The sequence below is a fragment of the Falco rusticolus genome, chromosome 5, assembly GCF_015220075.1.
Source record: "Falco rusticolus isolate bFalRus1 chromosome 5, bFalRus1.pri, whole genome shotgun sequence".
NCBI lineage: Eukaryota > Metazoa > Chordata > Aves > Falconiformes > Falconidae > Falco > Falco rusticolus.
Genome location: NC_051191.1, coordinates 36,871,527 through 36,891,690, shown reverse-complemented (window position 1 = coordinate 36,891,690; position 20,164 = coordinate 36,871,527). Strand labels below are relative to the sequence as shown.

At 40.6% G+C, this 20,164-nt stretch overlaps 1 protein-coding gene across 6 annotated transcripts in view; it reads left to right on the top strand.

The window, feature by feature from the left end:
• The window catches only part of MSRB3 (methionine sulfoxide reductase B3), a 109,613-nt gene that overhangs the window by 26,835 nt on the left and 62,614 nt on the right, over window positions 1-20,164 (top strand). For all 6 annotated transcript variants that reach the window (XM_037389724.1, XM_037389725.1, XM_037389723.1 and 3 more), the window contains 3 exons: window positions 6,422-6,530; window positions 8,368-8,445; window positions 18,668-18,696. In XM_037389724.1, coding sequence (XP_037245621.1) covers window positions 6,422-6,530; window positions 8,368-8,445; window positions 18,668-18,696 — 216 coding nt within the window. The remainder of the gene's footprint in view (window positions 1-6,421; window positions 6,531-8,367; window positions 8,446-18,667; window positions 18,697-20,164) is intronic.

Here is a 20,164-nt window from a genome sequence, read left to right as displayed (position 1 = left end):
GTGGCAGTTTATAACATAATGAGCTTTTGCTCCACTTAATTAAAGGTGCTTCTATTCACCAACCTCTGCTGAGCAGCCACATGCTGCCATCGCTGTAGTACTGGTGAAGATGATAGCTCAAAGCCCCAGGGGAAGCTGTCTTCACCTCCACCAGCCAGCACAGGGTCATGGTGGAGTCCTCAGTGGTTATAATTTGGAAAGGCTGTGAGACCGAGATTGTGGTTGGTAGTGACATTTATTTATTAACATGAGATAAGGAAGTAAAGTAGACATCCCTGGAGAGGACAAACGGAGCTGCTTTTCTTTCCCCCTTCCCCACTATGCAAAACACTTCAGTCTTTTGTTAAGTGTTTTTTACATTCACGAGGAGGGGAGGCAGGTTCAGATTTCTTTTCCAGGGAATGTCTCTTTGGCTTGTGTGGCTACCTTGGCCATGTAACCTGCTGCAAAGACGCTTGCAGACCTGCAGAAGCAACAAGGCAGCTTCTGTTCCCGTAGATGCTCCCTGTCCCAGGACCACTGGGGTTCCAGTACTACTTTCTTTGAAAAGAAAATGAGTGCATAGAGGAGATATGTTAGTTGGGAGTTCGGGGGATATTTTTTTAACGCTTGAGAAATTTGCTGTCTTACACGGGAGATCTCTGACAGTGACTTAGAATACATACATTTATATAAAACATGAGCCATGCTAATGACCAGATGGAAAAAATAAACCTGACGGCTCTGTTCCTTGATTGCATGGGAAACTTACAAATTTGCGAAGGGGCTTGCCCTTTGCTTGTGGCCATGTGACACTCCTGAGTGTTAAGTAAATATTTTTTTTTAAACTCAGTTTATTTTGAGGCATTGTTCTTTTAAGACAGTATTTGGCCCAAAATTCTAACTGTTGTCCTCATACCTGACTTTTGGATTTTTAATGCAAAATATAGTGGAAATGGTCTTCACTCCATTACTCCCAAGGCTTGCATGAAACTGCAAATGGTATTTCAACAGTGGGTGGGAGTTAGCTACCTACAGCAAGAAAGCAAAGGAGACATCCCTCAGAGAAGAAACACAGATCTGTTTTTGAATGTGTAAAATATTTACAGTGTTTTTTTAGTGATGAAGTTTGGATTTTATTTAAACTTGACCCCCCAACATTTCAGAGTTCTTTTCACCATCTATCCTAGTCAGCAGCATGCTTAGGTAATTTAAAATGGCTTGTGATGGGATTGAAAAAAAATCTATCACGTCAAATACAGGTTTTGTAAAACAGTCTTTTTCAAGTTACGAGCTAATAGAACTGTTTGCATCAATTTGAATTTTTGAGAGTTGTTCTTTTTTAGACTAGATGGACAGTTCCTGGCTTGTTTGCAGTGAGAGGACACTGTGGCGTTCTCCCAGGGTTGCGGACTAAGGGCTGCAGAGACCAGACTAAACAGAAGTGAAAGAGAGAGTTGTGTGCTTGCCTTTTCCTAAGCAGAGGGAGAGGCAAAACTGTAAACAAGACGCATAAACTGTGTAAATTAAATTTGAAATAATAAAAATGAGAGATTTTGCTTTTAATAATGCTGTCAGCAATAGCATACAAAAGGATATTTATTTAAAGAAATGTATGCAAATATTTTTTAACCTTGCAGGATTCCTCTTAATGTCAGTTTGAGATAAGTTACCATTGATGACTAAGGTATGACCCATTTCTGAGGGGACAGGTTTTGGGAAGCAGAGAGACATATACTTAGAGCTAGATCCTGTAATCTGATGTACATTCGTAGACCCTTATGTAGTTGTTGGAGCTCCACGTATTCCCAAGGGTCTGCCCACACAGGTCACAGGATTGCAGGATTGGGGCTGGGGTGGAATACAAATAGTAAAATGTGCTGGAAGGCCCCTAAAAAACTGCTTGGGTATATTAAAGAAGTGGTACTGAGAACTAGAAGCCCAATGTATAATATGGCTGTGCTCTGCTGGAACATTTGATCTTGCTGTATTTAATTCAGGAAGTCTTAATGGTGTGTGCTCAATGCGTGACTGTAATGTCCATTAATGCTAGTGGAACATAAGCATACATAGAAGGGGGAAAATGTATGCTCTGTCTTCCACACAGTTGAAATGTTGAGTTAATTTCAGTGATGGGAAGCAAAAAAACGTAAGAGAAAATCATTAGAATGGTTCAAAAGACTATCTGAAGAAGGAAAAGCGTCAGGCAAAATGCCACCGTATTTTGGGGCATGTCAGACACTAATTGCCACCCTCCAGCGTGCTGGAGCAGGGGAAGGACCCAGGGGTGAGGAGTAATGGTCTGCTAACTTGTGTCGATCTGTAGGGAGGTAACTTGTTGCTAGTTTTCTTGTGATTACTCATATGGAAGGAAATGGCACGCGCCTCTGTTAGGAATCACAGATTTGAAAAGGTCAGTTTGAAACTGGAATTTTTATGTGAGGTGAGATGCTTAATGTCTTCATTATCAGGTCAACACCCAGAAAATACTTTCTGTTCACTTCATTCGTACAGAGGAGGACTCCAGAGCTGAACAGCCTGTAGTCTGCAGGTGAACAGTAAATGTCAGTGTGCATTGCGTTGCTTTTCAGAAAAGCCATTCCTAAGCACAGGAATGCTGTGAAGGCTCCAAAAGAGTTTCAGCTGGTGTTTGTTTCACCCTCCTCAGCTTTTATTTTATGTTTATGCATTAAGATTTGTGAGCCTGGCCTTTTCTTCGCAAAGCCTTCCATCCTGCTCCAGCTTTTAGCACTGCTGTAACTGTTGGCAAAAGGCTGAAGACAGGTGGCCTCAAGTGGAAACGCGGATGCCTATTTGTGGAACAGTTGCCTGTGCACCGCTCTTCTAATGAGCACCGACCCAAACGAAGGCACTGAAGTGTGCTGATTAGAGAGATTTAATCTGGCCTCCAATCCTGCAGTGGAATGTAAAGGGAATTTTGCCTGCCCTTGTAGGCTGGCATTCACCTCTCTGAACAGTGGGATCTAACTGGAGTTAGGAACATAGCTGTCCTGGACTCTTCTAAATGCCATTGCTGAGAGCATCACCTCCACAGCACAAGTAAGATCCAATCCAGAGTCCTAATATAGATCCAATGAGTCCAGACTCTGTTATTCTCACCGTGTATTTAATTTAGTCTCACCTTTAATGTAATCACACTGATGTCATCCTATTTGTAAAACTGATGACCTTTTTTCCCATCTGCCTTGAACTGTATGATTTGCAAATGAACTGTGAGCCTGCCTTTATGCCTGAGTTGCTGAAGTTTGTTGCCTCTCTGGGAACCCTTTCCACAGCCCATACCTCGTTCCTTCTTTGGGGAACCAGACCAAGGAAGGTGGTCAGCCTGCACCTTTATTCTCCGCTTGAATAATGAGTATAGTAACAGCTGCATTACTCATGGCAGTTTCTGTCATATTTGGCATAAATTTGTGTAGCTTTATATTGTCCCCCCTCAAGATACAGATGGTTGGCTTGAATGTAGCAGACATATATGCCATAAAGGAACAGTTGAAAAAATGGAAGCAGACAGTCTTCTACTCCCAAGTTGAGCACTTTTGTCCCTCTTGCATGTAATTTTTTTCCTAACCAAAGGACAGTATTCCTAGAATCTCATCCAGTAATTTTTAGGATTCATTGCATTTTATTGAGGCTTGTAGGCCAGTGCTATTTCAAAAAATGTATCCTTACATCCTCTGCATTCAAGGGTGAGTCTTGCTTTACCTCCTTCGCTCTTTGGCAATAAAGAAATAGTGCAATCAATTTACTGAGCTGCCTTTTTCTTTTTTTCTTTTCTTTTTTTATTTTTTATTTTTTTTGCTAGCAGTTAAATAATGACTGCAATTATTTGAATAGGGCTGTTCTTGAATTGTGAGGGTGGACCAACATATTTCCTTCATGATTTGTAGCGCAACTATAGCTTTTTGCTGATGTACACCCCATTAAATTACAAACCCGGAGAGACCTTTGTTGGGGTAGGTTGCAGTTTACCCCAGTGGAGTTTGGCACGATTCCCCTGTAGACATAAATACTTGTCTGTATTGTAGAACATGCAGTTAATTATTAAAAACAATGGGGAAAAAATCTTTTATAACACACTTCTTACTTCTGATCTGTGTCATGGATCAAGTGGAATATAGAAATTTTCTTGTGCATATTTTGAGCCCATTGATTGAAGAACACTAATTTCTAAAATAGATGAAAAATTATTCAAGAAGATTAAAGAGGGAATATACTGACCATTCTTTAAAACATTTGGTATCTTCTTTGACTTTTTGCAAAGTGAAGTTACGTTTAATGTGCTTTTTTGCAACATCTAAAGAGTGAATAGAATTTTTTAAAAAAACAGATGGATATTTTTAAAAGTGAAGATGTGTTGGTTTGTAAGATTATTTGCTTCTCTCTAGACTACTTCTTAGCCTTGAAATTATAGATCAAAGGCTGTCTCTCAGTTTCTTTTTGAGCTGCATAACATAACGTAAGACTAGCTACTTATATAATGCATATTCTTCCTTTCCCTGTTAGCTGTACTTTGAAAGACTTATTAATTCTAGAGCACTGCACATTTGGAGAATAAAACCCTCCATAGTTTGACATCTTTAAATAAGCAACCAAATGTTATAAAGAACAAACCTCACTTACAGTTAGGAAACAATATTTACATTTAAGGTTGAAAAGCCAGGATGTAGGAAAATTTTGCTAATTTGGAAGGTGACCTTTGAGTGCACCAAAACCAAATAATTTGTAAGCTATGGCACAGGGCACATTCCTGCAAAATTTGTGTGAATACTGCTTTAGTGGTTCTTGAAAGACAAACAAAGAGACCTGGAATGAAATCTTTATCCTTCTCCGAAATAAGATTGAAGCTAACAAAGGCATACAGCAGTGCTCTTTCAAAGCCTGCCATTAAAACAAAGGCTCTGCAGCACAGCTAATGAGATGGCTCGGAGTGGAAAACAATCTGTTTTTAAGAATGTTTAGATCAAAAGTAATTTCTAATCTATGAAATAAAGTCGCTTTTCAATACCTTTCTTTCACTAGTAAAGCTTTTTATGTTTGCACTATTTACTTCAATCAGATGTTTTCAATTTTACTTTTTTCTTCCTGAAAATAATTCCTAGGGTTAGTAGGTAGTGACCAACAGCATTGTGCTTTTTCTCTCTCCCCTATTCACCCACCCCCACACATTAAAAGAGAAAAGAAGAGGGGGAGGAAGAAAGAAACATCTTTTCTTAAATGATTTGCAAGCATCTGTGCTTTAAACTACTTTTTATGAACACTCCTTAGTAATGACTCAAGGTAAAAAAGCAGAAAAGCATCCAATGTTAGGAAATTGCAATCCAATACCATGTAATTTAAACCTGCCATTGCCTCTCCTGTACTAAATGACATGCAGATGGGTAGTTCTGTTCCCTCTACTTTGGGAACACAATTGGTCTTTTTATGAGTGTATATACATTACTAGCAAAAAATATTTTTGTTGGGACTGTTTATTTCTAATTGTACCATATTTGAATTACTGTCATAATTGGAGTGTTTTTCCCTGCCATATTTTGTCAGCTAAGTTTTGCAAGTGATTATCAAAGTTATTTGAGTATTTGGCAATTTCTGTTACTACTTTGGGAGTTTTTGTTCTCAAAAGCAACCTTATTGTTATTTTTTCTTTCCTGATGTGAATTTTTGCACTGTACACATGTTTTTTTACAGTAATCCTTATGTAGCTCCTTGGATTTTCTGTGTGAACTAAACAAAGCATAGGACGAGATTTTAAAAGGAGGGTAATTTCAACAGCAACCCTAATTTTTATGACAAGTTTATTGCTGAACCTTGTACAGCTTTGTGCTTAAAGAAGTTACTTGTTCCTCAGGGCTCCTATTCTAGTGATTCAGCAGTTAAAAAATACAATGGTTAATGTTAGAAAGTAGAAGGACAAGGATGCAACTAGAAGTTGTATCAGAATGCTAAAGATACAGAATTGCTTTTCAGCTACTTTAAAGGGTAATGAAATTGTTGGATGTTGTGGCTGAACATCATATGCCCATTACCGTAAGTCTCCAATATAGATGTCCTGTAAAGAACATTTCAGCTGTAGTTGGTTTTTTTGCAGGTTTTATTGGGTTTTTTTGCAACAGTTGGAAAAATGTTAGTTTCTTGTGAATGATTGTGTGTGCAACAGTTTAGTGTATAACACACAGAAGGGCTTTGGCTGTAGCACATTGTCACTGCTCCAATGGAATCACCTGGCTCTCAAGCAAAACTCTTTTTTAAACTTGGATTTGAAGAAATAATCAGCTGCAGTTCAGCTGAGCCATTCTTCGTGCATTAGGGACCAGTCTGGTCATTGACAAGTGAATGCAGAAGCTATGCTGTGGCTGTCTGCCAAAGCAATTATTCAGGATTTAAGCTAAAAAGGCTCCTTCTCCCATATCCTCTCCCTTTGCAGGGTCATGTAGGGATAAAAAGGACTGTAAGGTGGTCTTTTCCCAGGAGGAGCTGAGGAAGCGGCTGACACCCTTGCAGTACCATGTCACTCAGGAGAAGGGGACCGAAAGGTAAGGCAGGATGAAGGAAACACGATCCTCCAAACACAGGCATCTTTCTTTTCTCCCCCTACTCTTGCCGGGACTTCCTCACCTTTCCCACCAGATTGTTTTGGGTTTGGTTTTTTTTTCCCCCCAGGATTTCTGCACTTGTTTACTAACCCCTACAAATTAACACCACTGCAAAGACAAGCATCTGCAGCACCGGGGCCAAGGCCAGGGGTCTTGTGTGACTTTTTCTTTTAATGACCACTGCATGTCTTATAAAGTCACTAGGCTCATGTTTAGAGTCTGCTTTTAGTTTACTACAAAATGTGTGGAAGTAATAGCGGTTTAGGTACACTTTTTTTGGAAGACATCGCAGTAAGCAGAACCACAAGGGAAATGGCCCTATGCCAGGAGGCTGGAGGTTTGAAGGTGGCCATTGTAAGTATAGACATTTTGGCTGCAGAAAGAAGGTAGCATAATTTAGTTCTTTTCCACCCCTCTCCAATTTCTTTTTGAAGCACATGTGGAGAAGGTATTTATTGGCTCATTTGTGGTTGGAATGTCAAAAATTTTCAATAACTGCCCTCACATGGCTTTAGTCGCTGGAAGCCAGCCCCGAGTCCTGGAGGAAAAAAAAAAAAAAAAAAAAAAAAAAGGACTCGCTTCCAAGACTGTTTTTAGTGAATAAAGTCTCTCTCTCAGCTGATTCCAGTGTGAAGGTAACTTGCCAAGGCCCAGCCATTTTTTGTTGTCTAATTTATACCATTGAGCTTGGCATGAGGCCCTGGCTTTACCTCTGTTCCAAATGTACTAATGATGTAACTGCTTGTTTTCATTCATGACCTGAAAGGGCTCTCCGCCGCACGTGGGGTCCTGGTTAATCGGCAGCACTCCTGACGGCGCGTACCGGTGGCTGGATCTGCAGGGGGAGAGGGGGCGGTGGGGACGGCCCCCCTCTCCCCCCCAGCCCCCCTCGTCCTCCCGCAGCCCCCGCGGGCAGGGGGACATCGGCCTCCACCGGGAGGCCTGCCTCCCCCCCGGCCCTCCTCGCTCTTGTGTACGGGACCAACAACATGATTTAGTGCACACAAACAATCGGAGATTATGTCATTCTTAAAAATCCTGTTTATAAAAAAAAATTGGACCTCATAAAAAGGGTGAAAGGATAATAAAAACAAGCTGCTGAGCACATAGGCTTTTTGTTGGGCTAGCGCAGCTGATTCGTATTAGATGAATGACCTCCTAGCCTTTTAGATTGTTAACTTAGAAAAATATTCCCTTAAAGCTGTAATATTGCTTTTCAACTAAAAATATAAGGCGCACACAGCTTGAAATCGTGGACCAATTATTTCATTTTCAGCTACAATGCCTCTGCCGCCCCGGCAGCCCGCCGCAGCTCGGTGGCTGCCCGGCTCCCCATCGGCCGGCACCCGCAGGCTTCGCACCTCTGCCCCAGCAGCGGTGGCACCGCGGGCACTGCTTCCGCAGACAGACCTCGAGAAGCACGTCAGGCTGAGCCACATGTCACACAGTCCGTGTTTACAAACACGCAATGTTTCGCTTGCCGAACAGGGGAAGATCCCATTTTTTCCCTTTCTGTTGTTGCTCTGTCCTTTGAACCGTGGGACAATTCGCTTCCTCCTGCATGATATGTAACACCTGAGGCACGCTAATGAGGACATTCCCTTTTTCCTGTGCCTGCTTTATTTGCTGCCTTTAATAAAAAACAACTGCCAACTTTTAAAATCGTGGGGGTTTTCTGTAACATTTTTTCTAAATAATTTTCTTAACTAATTTAGTAATTAAAAAACCCCAACGTTCCTTTATTTATTTTTAAAATGTAGTGTTGTTGTTTTCCCAGTGCCTTTGAGGGGGAGTACACACATCATAAAGCACAAGGAATATACAAATGTGTTGTTTGTGGGACTCCCTTATTCAAGTGAGTATGCTAAATATAGTTTTGAGATTTCTGTCTCTTTCTTAGTTTATGTGCTGTGTTCCTGTGTAATCTTGCATTTATTCCAGTACTTAAGTAATTGTATAAGATCAATTAAATCAATCAAATTGATAAGGGATACAAAAGAAGCAATGTAAATAATGCTACAGTAAAACTGGTCTTACAGTAAAGCCAAAAAACGTTAGTAAATAAGATAATAAGGTAACACTCTAGTAAAATAGTTAATTTGACAGAAAAGAAAATAGTGATTTCTTTTCCTTTTTTTTTCATACACACCATGCCAAGTTATTGTAACACAGCCTTTCACTGAGCTGATAGATACTGAGTTTTGGCTGTTAGCCCTGCTCACAGGTAGCTTTAAGACCTGGATCCCAGGCAGTGATGCTATATCCATGCTACAGCATTGTATCTGATAATGGAGAAAAAAGTAGAAGATTTTTTAGAATTCAAGCAGTTAGGAAAACAAAACCCAGGAAAATTGCATTACTTACTGAATTTTCATGCATCCATGCCAATTAGCACACATGGAGAGCTGGTTTAGGAACTCAAGCAAGGATTAGGAAAGAAATAATAATTTTTCTGTCTTGCATGAAAATACACTTCAGAAGTACTGTGGGAATGATGGCCCTAAATTTGGTGGTAGAAGCGGTGCTGATTGAATTCTCTCAATCACTGCATTGTTCTGCACGGATTCACTTGTTGTTTACGTGAGTTTTCTTATTTCTAGCTGCTTGTGTTCATTCTGATGAAGAATTTTGGGGTTTTGCTTTTTTTTTCCCCCTCTCAGTTCACACTGACTCAGTCCCTCTCACTTGAAGAGGTATCTTTAGAGCAGCATGAAGCAGAATGGTCAGGATAGCGCTAATAATAGAGAAAATTGGGTTTATAATAGGTTACAAAGGAAAATAAAATTGATGTAGCTCCAGAATTGCCAGATGTGGCAGTGACAGTTGTTCTCAAGAGACTGTCTGTAAAGATGAAAGAAGCACTTCATTTCTGTTATGCTTGTTTCCTCTGTTAAGAGGATTACCTGCAGAAACTTCAGTAATAACGTGAATCTTTTGAGTTGGAAAACTGATTGTTACGAACTCAGCCAAGGCAATATTCTCATGTCATCGGTTACTGTGGTGCTTGGCTTGGGCGCACAAAGTCTCCATAACCTGGTTTTCTACTCTGCCATTTAGACGTTCCCCAGCTTACTGTAGCTAAATGTTTATGGGGAAATCCTGACTCTGTTGAAGTCAGTTCAGATTTGGCAAGTGAATACAATGGAGCCAGGATTTCACCTTCTACCTTCAAGACTGGCTTCCTTTCTGTCGTCTGCTGGAGAAGGCGTAGGGGTTTTTTGTGGGGTGAGATTTGGGCAGCAGTAGTTCACATAAATGTATGTGAACTAGTTTCCAGTTGCTTTCACAATCTATTTAATATGGGAAAAAATGGCAATATGAGACTTACCTGTGATTATCTCGAGTGCGCAGTACGCTTTGGCATAGTCTTGACTTTTTTGAGCTAATGAGTTGGATTTCTCTACGTGAAACGAGCTATATGGAAATGTCCCTGCTTTCACATTCTCTTTGAGACTCCCCATGGATTTTATGGGAGGGGAGAGAGGGAAGGAGGGGAGTTGGGTTTTATTTTTAATAAAACCCAGGCCAGGGTGCACCTGAAAAACCACCTTGATGATTGTGTCCCAAGGCTGGACTGGCCTTAGCCCAGTCTCCCCAAAGTCTTTGTGTTGCTTTGTGAGCTTTGGCCACCTCTGGTCTATATCAAATTTAGCCAGTTGTTCTGAAGTGGCTGGCAAGGGTGGCAACAAATGGAGAGACTGATAGGAGTCTGTCTTCTTTTGTTTATTGACCCCAAAATACCAGTATATAATGTCTTCCTCAACTAGGGAAGATACATTCCTGTATCTTGGTGACTGCTTCAGCCCAGACAGCTGAAAAAGTGAGAAGGAAACGGATCAGAGAATGCAAAATGTATGCTATTAACTGAATTTTCCCCACAGAGTGTAAATCACTGAAGTATTTTCTTAGGAGTAAGGTGGTAGTACAATACAGAGAAAGTCCATTGCCCCATCAAAAATGCATGTTGTTTTTGTGGTGGCATTTTGCTGTTTGGTTGTGTTTTTTTTTTTTTTAATTTCCAGGTAGTCATTTGAAACTTGTGTTCCCATTTGTTTCTCATTGGGTGCCCATTATATTTTTTTCTTTGTGTCACTGTAATCTGAAAATACATATATTTGGACTATGGACCTGTCAGTTTAACCAGGAAGGAGACTGGAGCTTCAGCAGTAATATTAACAAACTTCAACTTTTAACATTTTTGATTTACGTTGTTTCATTACCATGTGACACACGAGGTCAGGGAACACATGAATTTTACAGTCCAGATGAAAGACCTGGGTTTTGGTACGTCTTTAAAACAGAACTCTGTCTCTATCACAGGAAAGATAAAAGAAACAATTAGGAATTTAACATCTCTTCATCTACCTACTTGTTCTAGTGTTATGAGAAACCTCCCAAGCTTTATGGAGAACATGCTTTAACTTTTTCCACAATCAAAGGTGCCTCACACATAAAATCCATAATCATGCTGTTGAATCTAATTATTCCATCTCTGAACTTTCACGCCAGACAGTCTCCAACATCCCAGAGCAGCTGCCTAAAGAAAGCAATAAATGAGAGACAATAAACTAATCTCAAGGACCTCCTTTTCTGCAAGACAGCCGTTACGTGGTTTTGTGTTACACTTACTCCAGCCTACCTGCAGGCTTATGCTAAAAGAAGTAGCCCTGCTCCCCCTGTCTCTAGGCTGTTTTTTCATAGCTTCCCCTTCACTGGACCTCACCTGGTGTGGCTGGGACATATCTTGATGCGACATGTTGATCTGATAGAAAACTAATCAGCCAAATTAGAAAACAAATCAACCAGGCTTATCAACTATACTTGGTCATGTTAATTTTTTGTGAGCCACATTTATCATGGCTGTACAACCTCTGTGGCAAGGTTGTGTGTTTCTGTACCAATTCACAGAGAGCCACCTACACCACTTGAAGCCTCAGCATCTTCTAAGGGTCAAGTGTATTTGCAGGATTGCACCTACTTTAACTTTTCAAGATATTTTCTTGTACGCTATGCAAAAATACCATTCTGTCCACAGCCATTGCAAGAGGATGTTAGAATGAATTTGAGTGAAATCCACTATTTGTGCTATTTCTATAGGACAGGAGCTATTCCATATTTAATAAACCACAGTCATGTCCTTATACCATGTGCAGGACTGTATGAGAAAGATGTGGTGTATATATATGGGAACTGGGAAGCCTGGGAGAATGATTTCTTTTAAAAAAAAATGTTATTGTTGTCTCAGTTTCTAGTTCTTAGGGCCAAAGAATGAATTGCCAAGTCTTTGTAAATCACCCACTGTTGCCTTTATTGCTTCCTGGAAGAAATTCTTGGTAATGGTGTTGGTTCTTCTGAACATGCGCTAGGAGAAATAGCAACACTCCTATTCATTTGATTTTTGTTGAGCTGTGTCAGGTCTTCTCGACATCTCCAAAAGCAAACCATGGGAAAAGCAAAGCATGGCTGGCCAATATAGCAGTGCCCACCACCACTCTTGTCTTCACAGCACAAGGGAGGATTTCAGTCACCAGGCTAGATCTACACAAGGAATTTCCTTGCCCGAGTTCTGAGTCCTTAATTAATGGTATTTAAGCTTTCCTAATAACCTTTATATCCTTTGAGCAGGCCAAATGACAAATCAGCACTGGCTACTTGGCTAGGAGAGCCCGTATGAAGTAACGACTGTAGTGTCTCTAGTAAGATCTAATAGAAGTATTTGACCAACTTCATCTGCCCTGACTGACTCTTAGTTTCCTCACAAACTTTGTCAAAACCAGCAGCTTCTGTTCAATAATATTTATTTGGAGTAAGTTGGCTCTTGCCAGTGTAGGAATCATAGAATCATTTAGGTTGGAAAAGATCTTTAAGATCATTGAGTCCAACGACTAACTTCGAACTGCCAAGTCCCCCAATAAACCATGTCCCCAAGTGCCACATCTACACATTTTTAGATACCTCCAGGGATGGTGACCCCACCATCTCCCTGGGCAGCCTGTTCTGATGCCCGACAGCCCTTTTGGTGAAGAAATTTTCCTTAATATCCAATCTAAACCTCCCCTGGTGCATCTTGAGGCCATTTCGTCTTGTCCTGTCGCTTGTTACTTGGGAGAAGGGACCGACCCCCACCTGCCTACAGCCTCCTGTCAGGCAGCTGTAGAGAGCGATAAGGTCTCCCCTTTTGTCCAGACTAAACAACCCCCGTTCCCTCAGCCGCCCCTCATGAGACTTGTGCTCCAGACCCCTCACCAGCCCCGTTGCCCATCTCTGGACACGCTCCAGCGCCTCAACGTCCCTCTTGGAGTGAGAGGCCCAAAACTGACCACAGGATTCGAGGGGCGGCCTCACCAGTGCCCAGTACAGGGGGACAGTCACTGCCCAGTCCTGCTGGCCACACTGTTTCTGACACAAGCCAGGATGCTGTTGGCCTTCTTGGCCCCCTGGGCACACTGCTGGCTCACTTGGTCAGCAGACAGTATTACCAAACGTTTCTCATCCAAACCCAGGTTTTTACTACGTACTGTGTAGCTCCAAGAAGCTTGACAATCTTAAAACTTGCAAGACTTTCTGCAATTTTTTGTGACTGTCCCCTAGAAAAGGCTGATGGAGTTAAAATCGTTAGTAAAGTTGTTCTCATTGAGCATTGGTTTGTTCTTGCTTCATGTTTTGGTTGTAACCAACCATTGTTTTGAGTCTGCAGTGTCACTGCTGGGTGACAAATTGTTACTCACTCCTTATCATCTCACCAAAACCCAAGACAGCAGAGCACTTGTCTTCCTCACAGCCACCTAGAATCTGGAGGTTTAATCCACCTCTGAGGATGACCATCAAGAAGAATGCTGTATTTGCTGTAGTCCCTGCAGTAAGGTTGCCCTGCAAATACAGCTGATGGCATCTTCCACATCTGAACGTACCTGAGTGCTGAATCCACATCTAATCCTACCTGAATGCTGAAAATGTGCTAAGCTTTATACAGCTTATCACAGCTGTAGCATGTGGCTGTTGTTGGAGCTTGACCTGGCAATTACGTATTTCTGTGGTGTTTTGGAACAGGACTTGGTCCTCCTGGTCCTCAAGAGCCCCTCAGAACAAGAATGGTACAATGCTGCACTTGGGTGGAGCTGCTGGGTGGCTCTTGTTGAAAGCGCTTTTCACTGCATGCTTGGCCAGTGTGGCATAGATGAGCTGCAGTGATTCTAGCAGAATCATAGCAAATAACTCTGCATTCCTAATTGACTCATGGGTAGTCTTTAATATTCTCTAACCAATAGCGTCATGGTTGGTGCTGAATATTCATTTCCTACCCTCATATAAGCAATGAAGTTTGGAAAGATTTTTATGTTAAGAATTAGGAGAGGAAGAGCAAGTTTGGAAAACAAAAACCACTTTATGTCTTTTTTTTCCCCCCTTGATCCAGAAGCCACCTGGTCTTGTTTTTTCAGTGTATCAGCTCTATTGTACTGAGCCGGTTGCTGCCCACAAACATCGTAAAGGCACTGTCTAAATTACTGCAGGCCAAGGTCACTGGCTGTGCAAGTTGGATGAGACTGCCAGCTACAAGCCAACAGAACAGCACACTTGAGTTTTCCTTTTGCTTGTGTTCTCCAGACCGTATCCATCTCCAGCAGTGAAAAAAAGTACAGGAATATGAGGGATCTCACAGTTTGCTAGGCAGAGGATATTTCAACAAGTGTCCTTTCCAAAAGGCAAGTGTTGATGTAGATTTCCTAAGAGAAACACATTAGGATTCAAAAAAAGAGGGAAAAGGGGGACTTGAAATGTAACATTATAAGGTCTCATTGAGACAAGCCTGTGAAAATGTTTTGATTTACTTCTTGCTAAGTGTGGCTGAATTGCAAATCCTTGTTGAAGGTACTTAGAAATAAGAGGAAATAAATGCAAAGATTTCCATAGTCCTAGAGATATCTATAGATAACTTACACTGATTTTACTAAGGATTTCATTGATATTTCCACTGAAAATTTTCGATGGATTCCTTGTAAACTTTTGAGTCTGATATGTAATTCAGACTGTTTTGTATTGACTGTTCCTCAGCCACCCTGCTTGGAAGAACTAATTTTCAGCTCCTTTTAACCTCCTTTACGCTTTATTACGTGTATGTATGTACCTGAAGTAAAAATCAGGTAGGATGGATTGTTATTTATTATGTCTGCAGAAGCTGTATATTTCTATATTTATCTGTTTATAACTCTCACATTAAAATAAACTCTGGGAAGAATTCACCCAGAGACTACTCATTGACTAACATGATGTTAAAATGTTCTTTTTTAATTTGGCTTTTCATGAGTATGCAGAACAGAAATTGTCATAGCATCCATCAACAGTGAATCAATCTTTTTTCTGTAGTCTAGGAAACTGAGATCAAAAGTATATCTTTAACCAGGCTTCCTAAAGAAGTAGGGCTTTACAGCATCGTGCTGTCTGTGTGTCAGTGTCTGATGTTAAAGAGGAAGGATTAGAACTGCAGAGGTTTCATCAGGTGCTTTCTGAGAAAGCTGTGGAGCTTTCAAAGCTGTTCCCAACGTTGGGCTTCAACAAAACCTGAATAAATCTGTTAAAGACTTCATCAAGAAGTGTGAAAGAAAAAGGCAGTTTGAACACAACAGTAGGGGTTCTGCAGTAAGTCCTCTTTCCCCTCTCCTTGCCAAAAGCCCACTTCACTGGCAAATAGCAGACCTGTGTTAGCCTCAGCTGTAGTGTGTCTGGTCACTATCCGTTTCTCAGTACTTGGCAGTTTGAGCACCTGGTTTACAGTGCCTTTTAAAAAGAACAGGTCAAAATCCTGCGCCTCTTTGCAGTACAGATAAAGTAACAATCATATATTTTGTTTGTGTTTGATTGAATTATTTCAGAGATCTTTAAAAGTATTGCAGCACCTTGTCCTTTGCTGAACCTTTCCAGTAGCTCACTATTTCCTTGTATATTGGGTGTTGGTAGTTGAACTAATTGGTATTTGTATTGCCATCTGTTTTGTGTATTTGAGCCATATCACAGTTGGAAATGGAAAGCGCTTTATAAATACAGTCTTGTTCTCTTTGTGCATGTAAACTCCTTTCCAAAGATATCTATGAATGATTTCCTGACTTTCAGAGTACTTCTATGGGGCAAAAGTAGAGAAAATACACACAAAGCTGTTCTGTTTGTTGCTGTTTCTTTTCCCCTCTGTGTGATAAATGATAAAAGACTATTTGTAAAGTCAGTGCCTGGCTCTGTAAGGTTCATCTTGTCTAGTAGGATGCTTAGGTTAGATACCAGAGTGTGTACAGTGATAACAAACAATCCACAGAGAAGTTTTTTTCTTCTAGTTAATGTAGTTTTAAAAGTATAAAGGAATCAGGGTGAACATTTTTGTGTGCAGCAGAACATCTCTTTGGAATGTACTTTCAGAATTTGATTTTAGCATATTTATTGGCCATTTTTCAGTTGTGTATTTTTAACACCTAGGTGCAACTAGTTTCTGATACTGTTGTCTAGCATGTTTCAAGAAAGGGATGTAAATACTGGAAGATCTAGGGGGAAAAGTGCTGGTTCCATTGAAGATGCTGGAAGTTTTGTCATTCCTTCAAGTAGCCAAGATGACTTTGTTTTCTTGCAGAGTGCTTCTCTCACATCTGCTATTTGTTGCTTATTTACAATGCCAAAGATGTTTCATTATTTTCCTCCCTTTTTTCTGTGCCTTTCTAAGATCTCTAGTAATTTCTGTAGTACTGGGTCCTAAATTTTGCTTTGTTTTCTCAAGGTGACATGTTGGCCATAAATGTAGATGATCTTCCTCCTCTTGATAGCGCCTAGTGCTACCTCCCATGTTGTGTTTTCTTTCACAGCTATTCTGCTGTTGCCAGACAAAGTTCTATTCATTTATTGCCCCATACCAGTTTTGTGATTTGTTGTCCAGTAATTTATGACTGTTTGGAGCTTTGGTACTCAGTACAGTGCCTAGTGATCCTTGTGACCCTCCTCCCCATGTAGTCTCAGCCATCTTGGCCCCTGGACCAGTTGGTTGATGCCGCAAGTTGCAGTGCATATGTCCGTGCCAGGCTGAGCAGGCTGAAAACCAGGGTCTTGGTTTGACCAACTAATACCAAGTATCTGGAATTTAGGCAGCAAGAATTTGACTGTGCAGATAAACAGACGCTGAGGGTAAGATTTGTACTTTATCTCTGACAATGTAGGTAGTGGGGTGTTGCTAATACAGTGATGAGCAAGAGAGAACAGTCTAGACAGATATACTGCAACTTGAGGAGAATATTGTAAATAAAATACTGAGTAAATGGCTTTACCTGGAGCTCAGGGGAATTCCTCCCAGTTACCAGCATGTACTTTTCACAAGGTGGGGACTTTATCCTGCTGGCCATAAATAGCAGCTGAAATACACTGCTGAACAGGAGCGTGGGCTGGTGCCCTGGGCAGTTATTGGCGGTGGTATTTGTGAAGGCACGTCAGTAACATACTCTCTTTGTTCAGTGCTTTTGGTGGTGTTTTGTAAGTACCAGTTAGGACAATAAGTTACGATTTTTCCCTTCCATCTTTTAACCACCTGGGAGTTACATTTAAGACATAAAAGATTTTGAGGACTGAGGGAAGAGAGTTGTTTCCTTCCTGATGGCTTTAACTGTAACTAATAGTGTGAACTCATTCATTTTTTAAATAATGATTGATTTGATGTTTGCAGTGGCATAGCTTTTATCTTTGGTACAGGATTACAATGCCAATTATATAAAATACATGCAGAGTACATGTAAAATACATCTATATGTACTTGGCATGTACAAGCTTATAAAAGAAGAAAATAAATCTGCAATTAGTTCTCGAGGTTTAGTCATTTACTTTTGAAAAAAGAAGGACTGTAACTTCCCAAAATACATCCCCTCCTTGATGCCATGTAAAAGGATCCAACATTGTACTTCCTCCTTAGAATTTCTGGGGAAATGCATTTTGCTGCCAACGTAACATCCTTTAACAGGTCTCCTGCTGGTCAGACCTTGTGTCCTGCTGTGACAGCTATGACCATGTGTACAACTGATTGTTAGTGGGTGATATAAATCTGATTGGAACATGCCTGTTAATTGGTTTGAGAGCTCAATATAGACAATGCTGTCTTATAGCAGATTGTGTAGATAGGCCTAGTCATAGGGTTAATTCTGCTTGACAGCACATCAGCAGCGTCTTGAGAGTAATTACCCAACTTAAGTTTTCCCACAGTTGAATTGAGATCTTCAAAGGCTTCTACATTTACAAGTATTATTAACCTATATCTGAAACATGATGTTCCCACAAGGGCTAATTTTTTCTTCCTTTTATTAAATATGCAGGTTACAGGGTTCATTTGCTAAGTGCTAAGCCCTTAGAAGAAAACACTACTTGTTAGAGAGAGAAAACTCGGCAGTGCACGGCCAAAGCTAATGGTGCATAATGCACACATGATTGTCTTTTTGCAAAGACTTTAAAACAAGTTAAAATTTAGGTCTGGCTCCCTTCCTCTCTCCCTCTCTCCCACCCCCCGCTTTCCACTTTTAAGAAAATCAAACCACTTATTCCTATGTGCAGAGTGAGTAAATTGAAGACACGCACAAACTAAACCCTCCTAGGATGTTGTACAATTAAGTACAGATCATTGGATACAATACATATGACATTAATGAAATGTATCTGCTTCAAATATAGATTGGAAACATTCATGAATAAATTAAATCTTCTTAATGACTTTTCAAAAATGAAAATGAATGAAAACAATATTTATTTCATAGGAACAACTGTGTGCCATGATTTACATTATATAATTTAATCCTGTTTTAAATTTATATTCTATTTTATGCATTCATTTTGTGATTTGTGTTTTAAAATACCTTCTTTGTAACTCTACATTCTAAAAAACCCCAAAATGTTAAAGATAACAGTTATCGTTTGGGTTCAAATGCCCTTGAACGCTTTAAGTATTAACATACAGAGGTAGACAGTCTTGTTAAAGGTGATATTTGCTGGGAGGGATCTGTCTGACAAATGGCTTTTATAGCATAAGCTGTTCTTGTAACTTAAGAACTTTTTATTTTCTTTTGCAGGTCAGAAACAAAGTTTGACTCCAATTCAGGTATGTTTAGATTTACAGTGTTTTGCTGAACTATTCAGGTTAATCTCAAAAAAGTAGTTTATCAGTTCAAGTTCAGTTTAGTTTTAAACAAACTGGGGTAGGTCAGTCTTAAAAAGGATCTTCATCTCTCACCCTCTGGAAACAGCATTATTACTGTGAAACATTTGCTTTCATTCCTTTCATTAGTCTCTTTACATTTTCCCAAAAGATGATCAGTAAGATGTATCTTGTGACAGACTTTAATTGATCCAGAAAAAAATATAGTACAAATAAATGGTAATACAGACAAGCAAATGGAGGATTGAAGTGAAGTTTGAGAATGATGACTGCTTTAAAAGAGAATGTTTTCCTTCCTGGTGGACAAAGACATTTCATTGGAATTTGAATTCAGTGCAGCCTATCTGTCAGGAAACAGATGATTTGTCATCAAATTTTCGTGACAGATGCATGTACACAACGCATGCCAGACCAGTCTGTAGAGCTTGCTTTAGGAGGTTTACCAAAAGGCAGTCTCTCTCAAGTTGCCTTTTTAAAGAGTTTTAATGTGTTGTAGGGATTGGGAGGGAAGTGAAGGTCAGCCTAACAGGTTAATGTGTATCAAGACAAAAAACACAGGACAGCAAACAGAGAAACAGTTGGGGAGAAAAAACAGAGATCCTAATAACAGACGATTCTTTATTCAGTTAACTATTCCTGGGTGTCCCTAAAGTTAAACAATAGTAAATTAAGAATAGGCTCTTGTCCTGAAACTAGCTGGCATGTCCATTGCCTGAAAAGCTCATCAAAATACATTTTTTGTTAAGAAAAAAACCCCCATGTTTAAGCAGAAAACTTAGCATTATTATGGCAATTTTGTTTTCAGAATCATAGAATCATTTAGGTTGGAAAAGACCTTTAAGATCATTGAGTCCAATGATTAACTTCGAACTGCCAAGTCCCCCAGTAAACCGTGTCCCTAAGTGCCACATCTACACGTCTTTTAAATACCTCCAGGGATGGTGACTCAACCACCTCCCTGGGCAGCCTGTTCCAATGCTTGACCACCCCTTCCAGTGAAGAAATTTTTCCTAATATCCAACCTAAACGTGCCCTGGCACAACTTGAGGTCATTTCCTCTTGTCCTGTCGCTTGTTACCTGGGAGAAGAGCCTGATCCCCACGTGCCTACAGCCTCCTGTCAGGCAGCTGTAGAGAGCAGTAATGTCTCTCTGGAATCTCCTTTTGTCCAGACTAAACAACCCCCGTTCCCTCAGCCGCCCCTCATGAGACTTGTGCTCCAGACCCCTCACCAGCCCCGTTGCCCATCTCTGGACATGCTCCAGCGCCTCAACGTCCCTCTTGCAGGGAGGGGCCCAAAACTGACCACAGGATTCGAGGTGCGGCCTCACCAGTGCCCAGTACAGGGGGACAGTCACTGCCCAGTCCTGCTGGCCACACTGTTTCTGACACAAGCCAGGATGCTGCTGGCC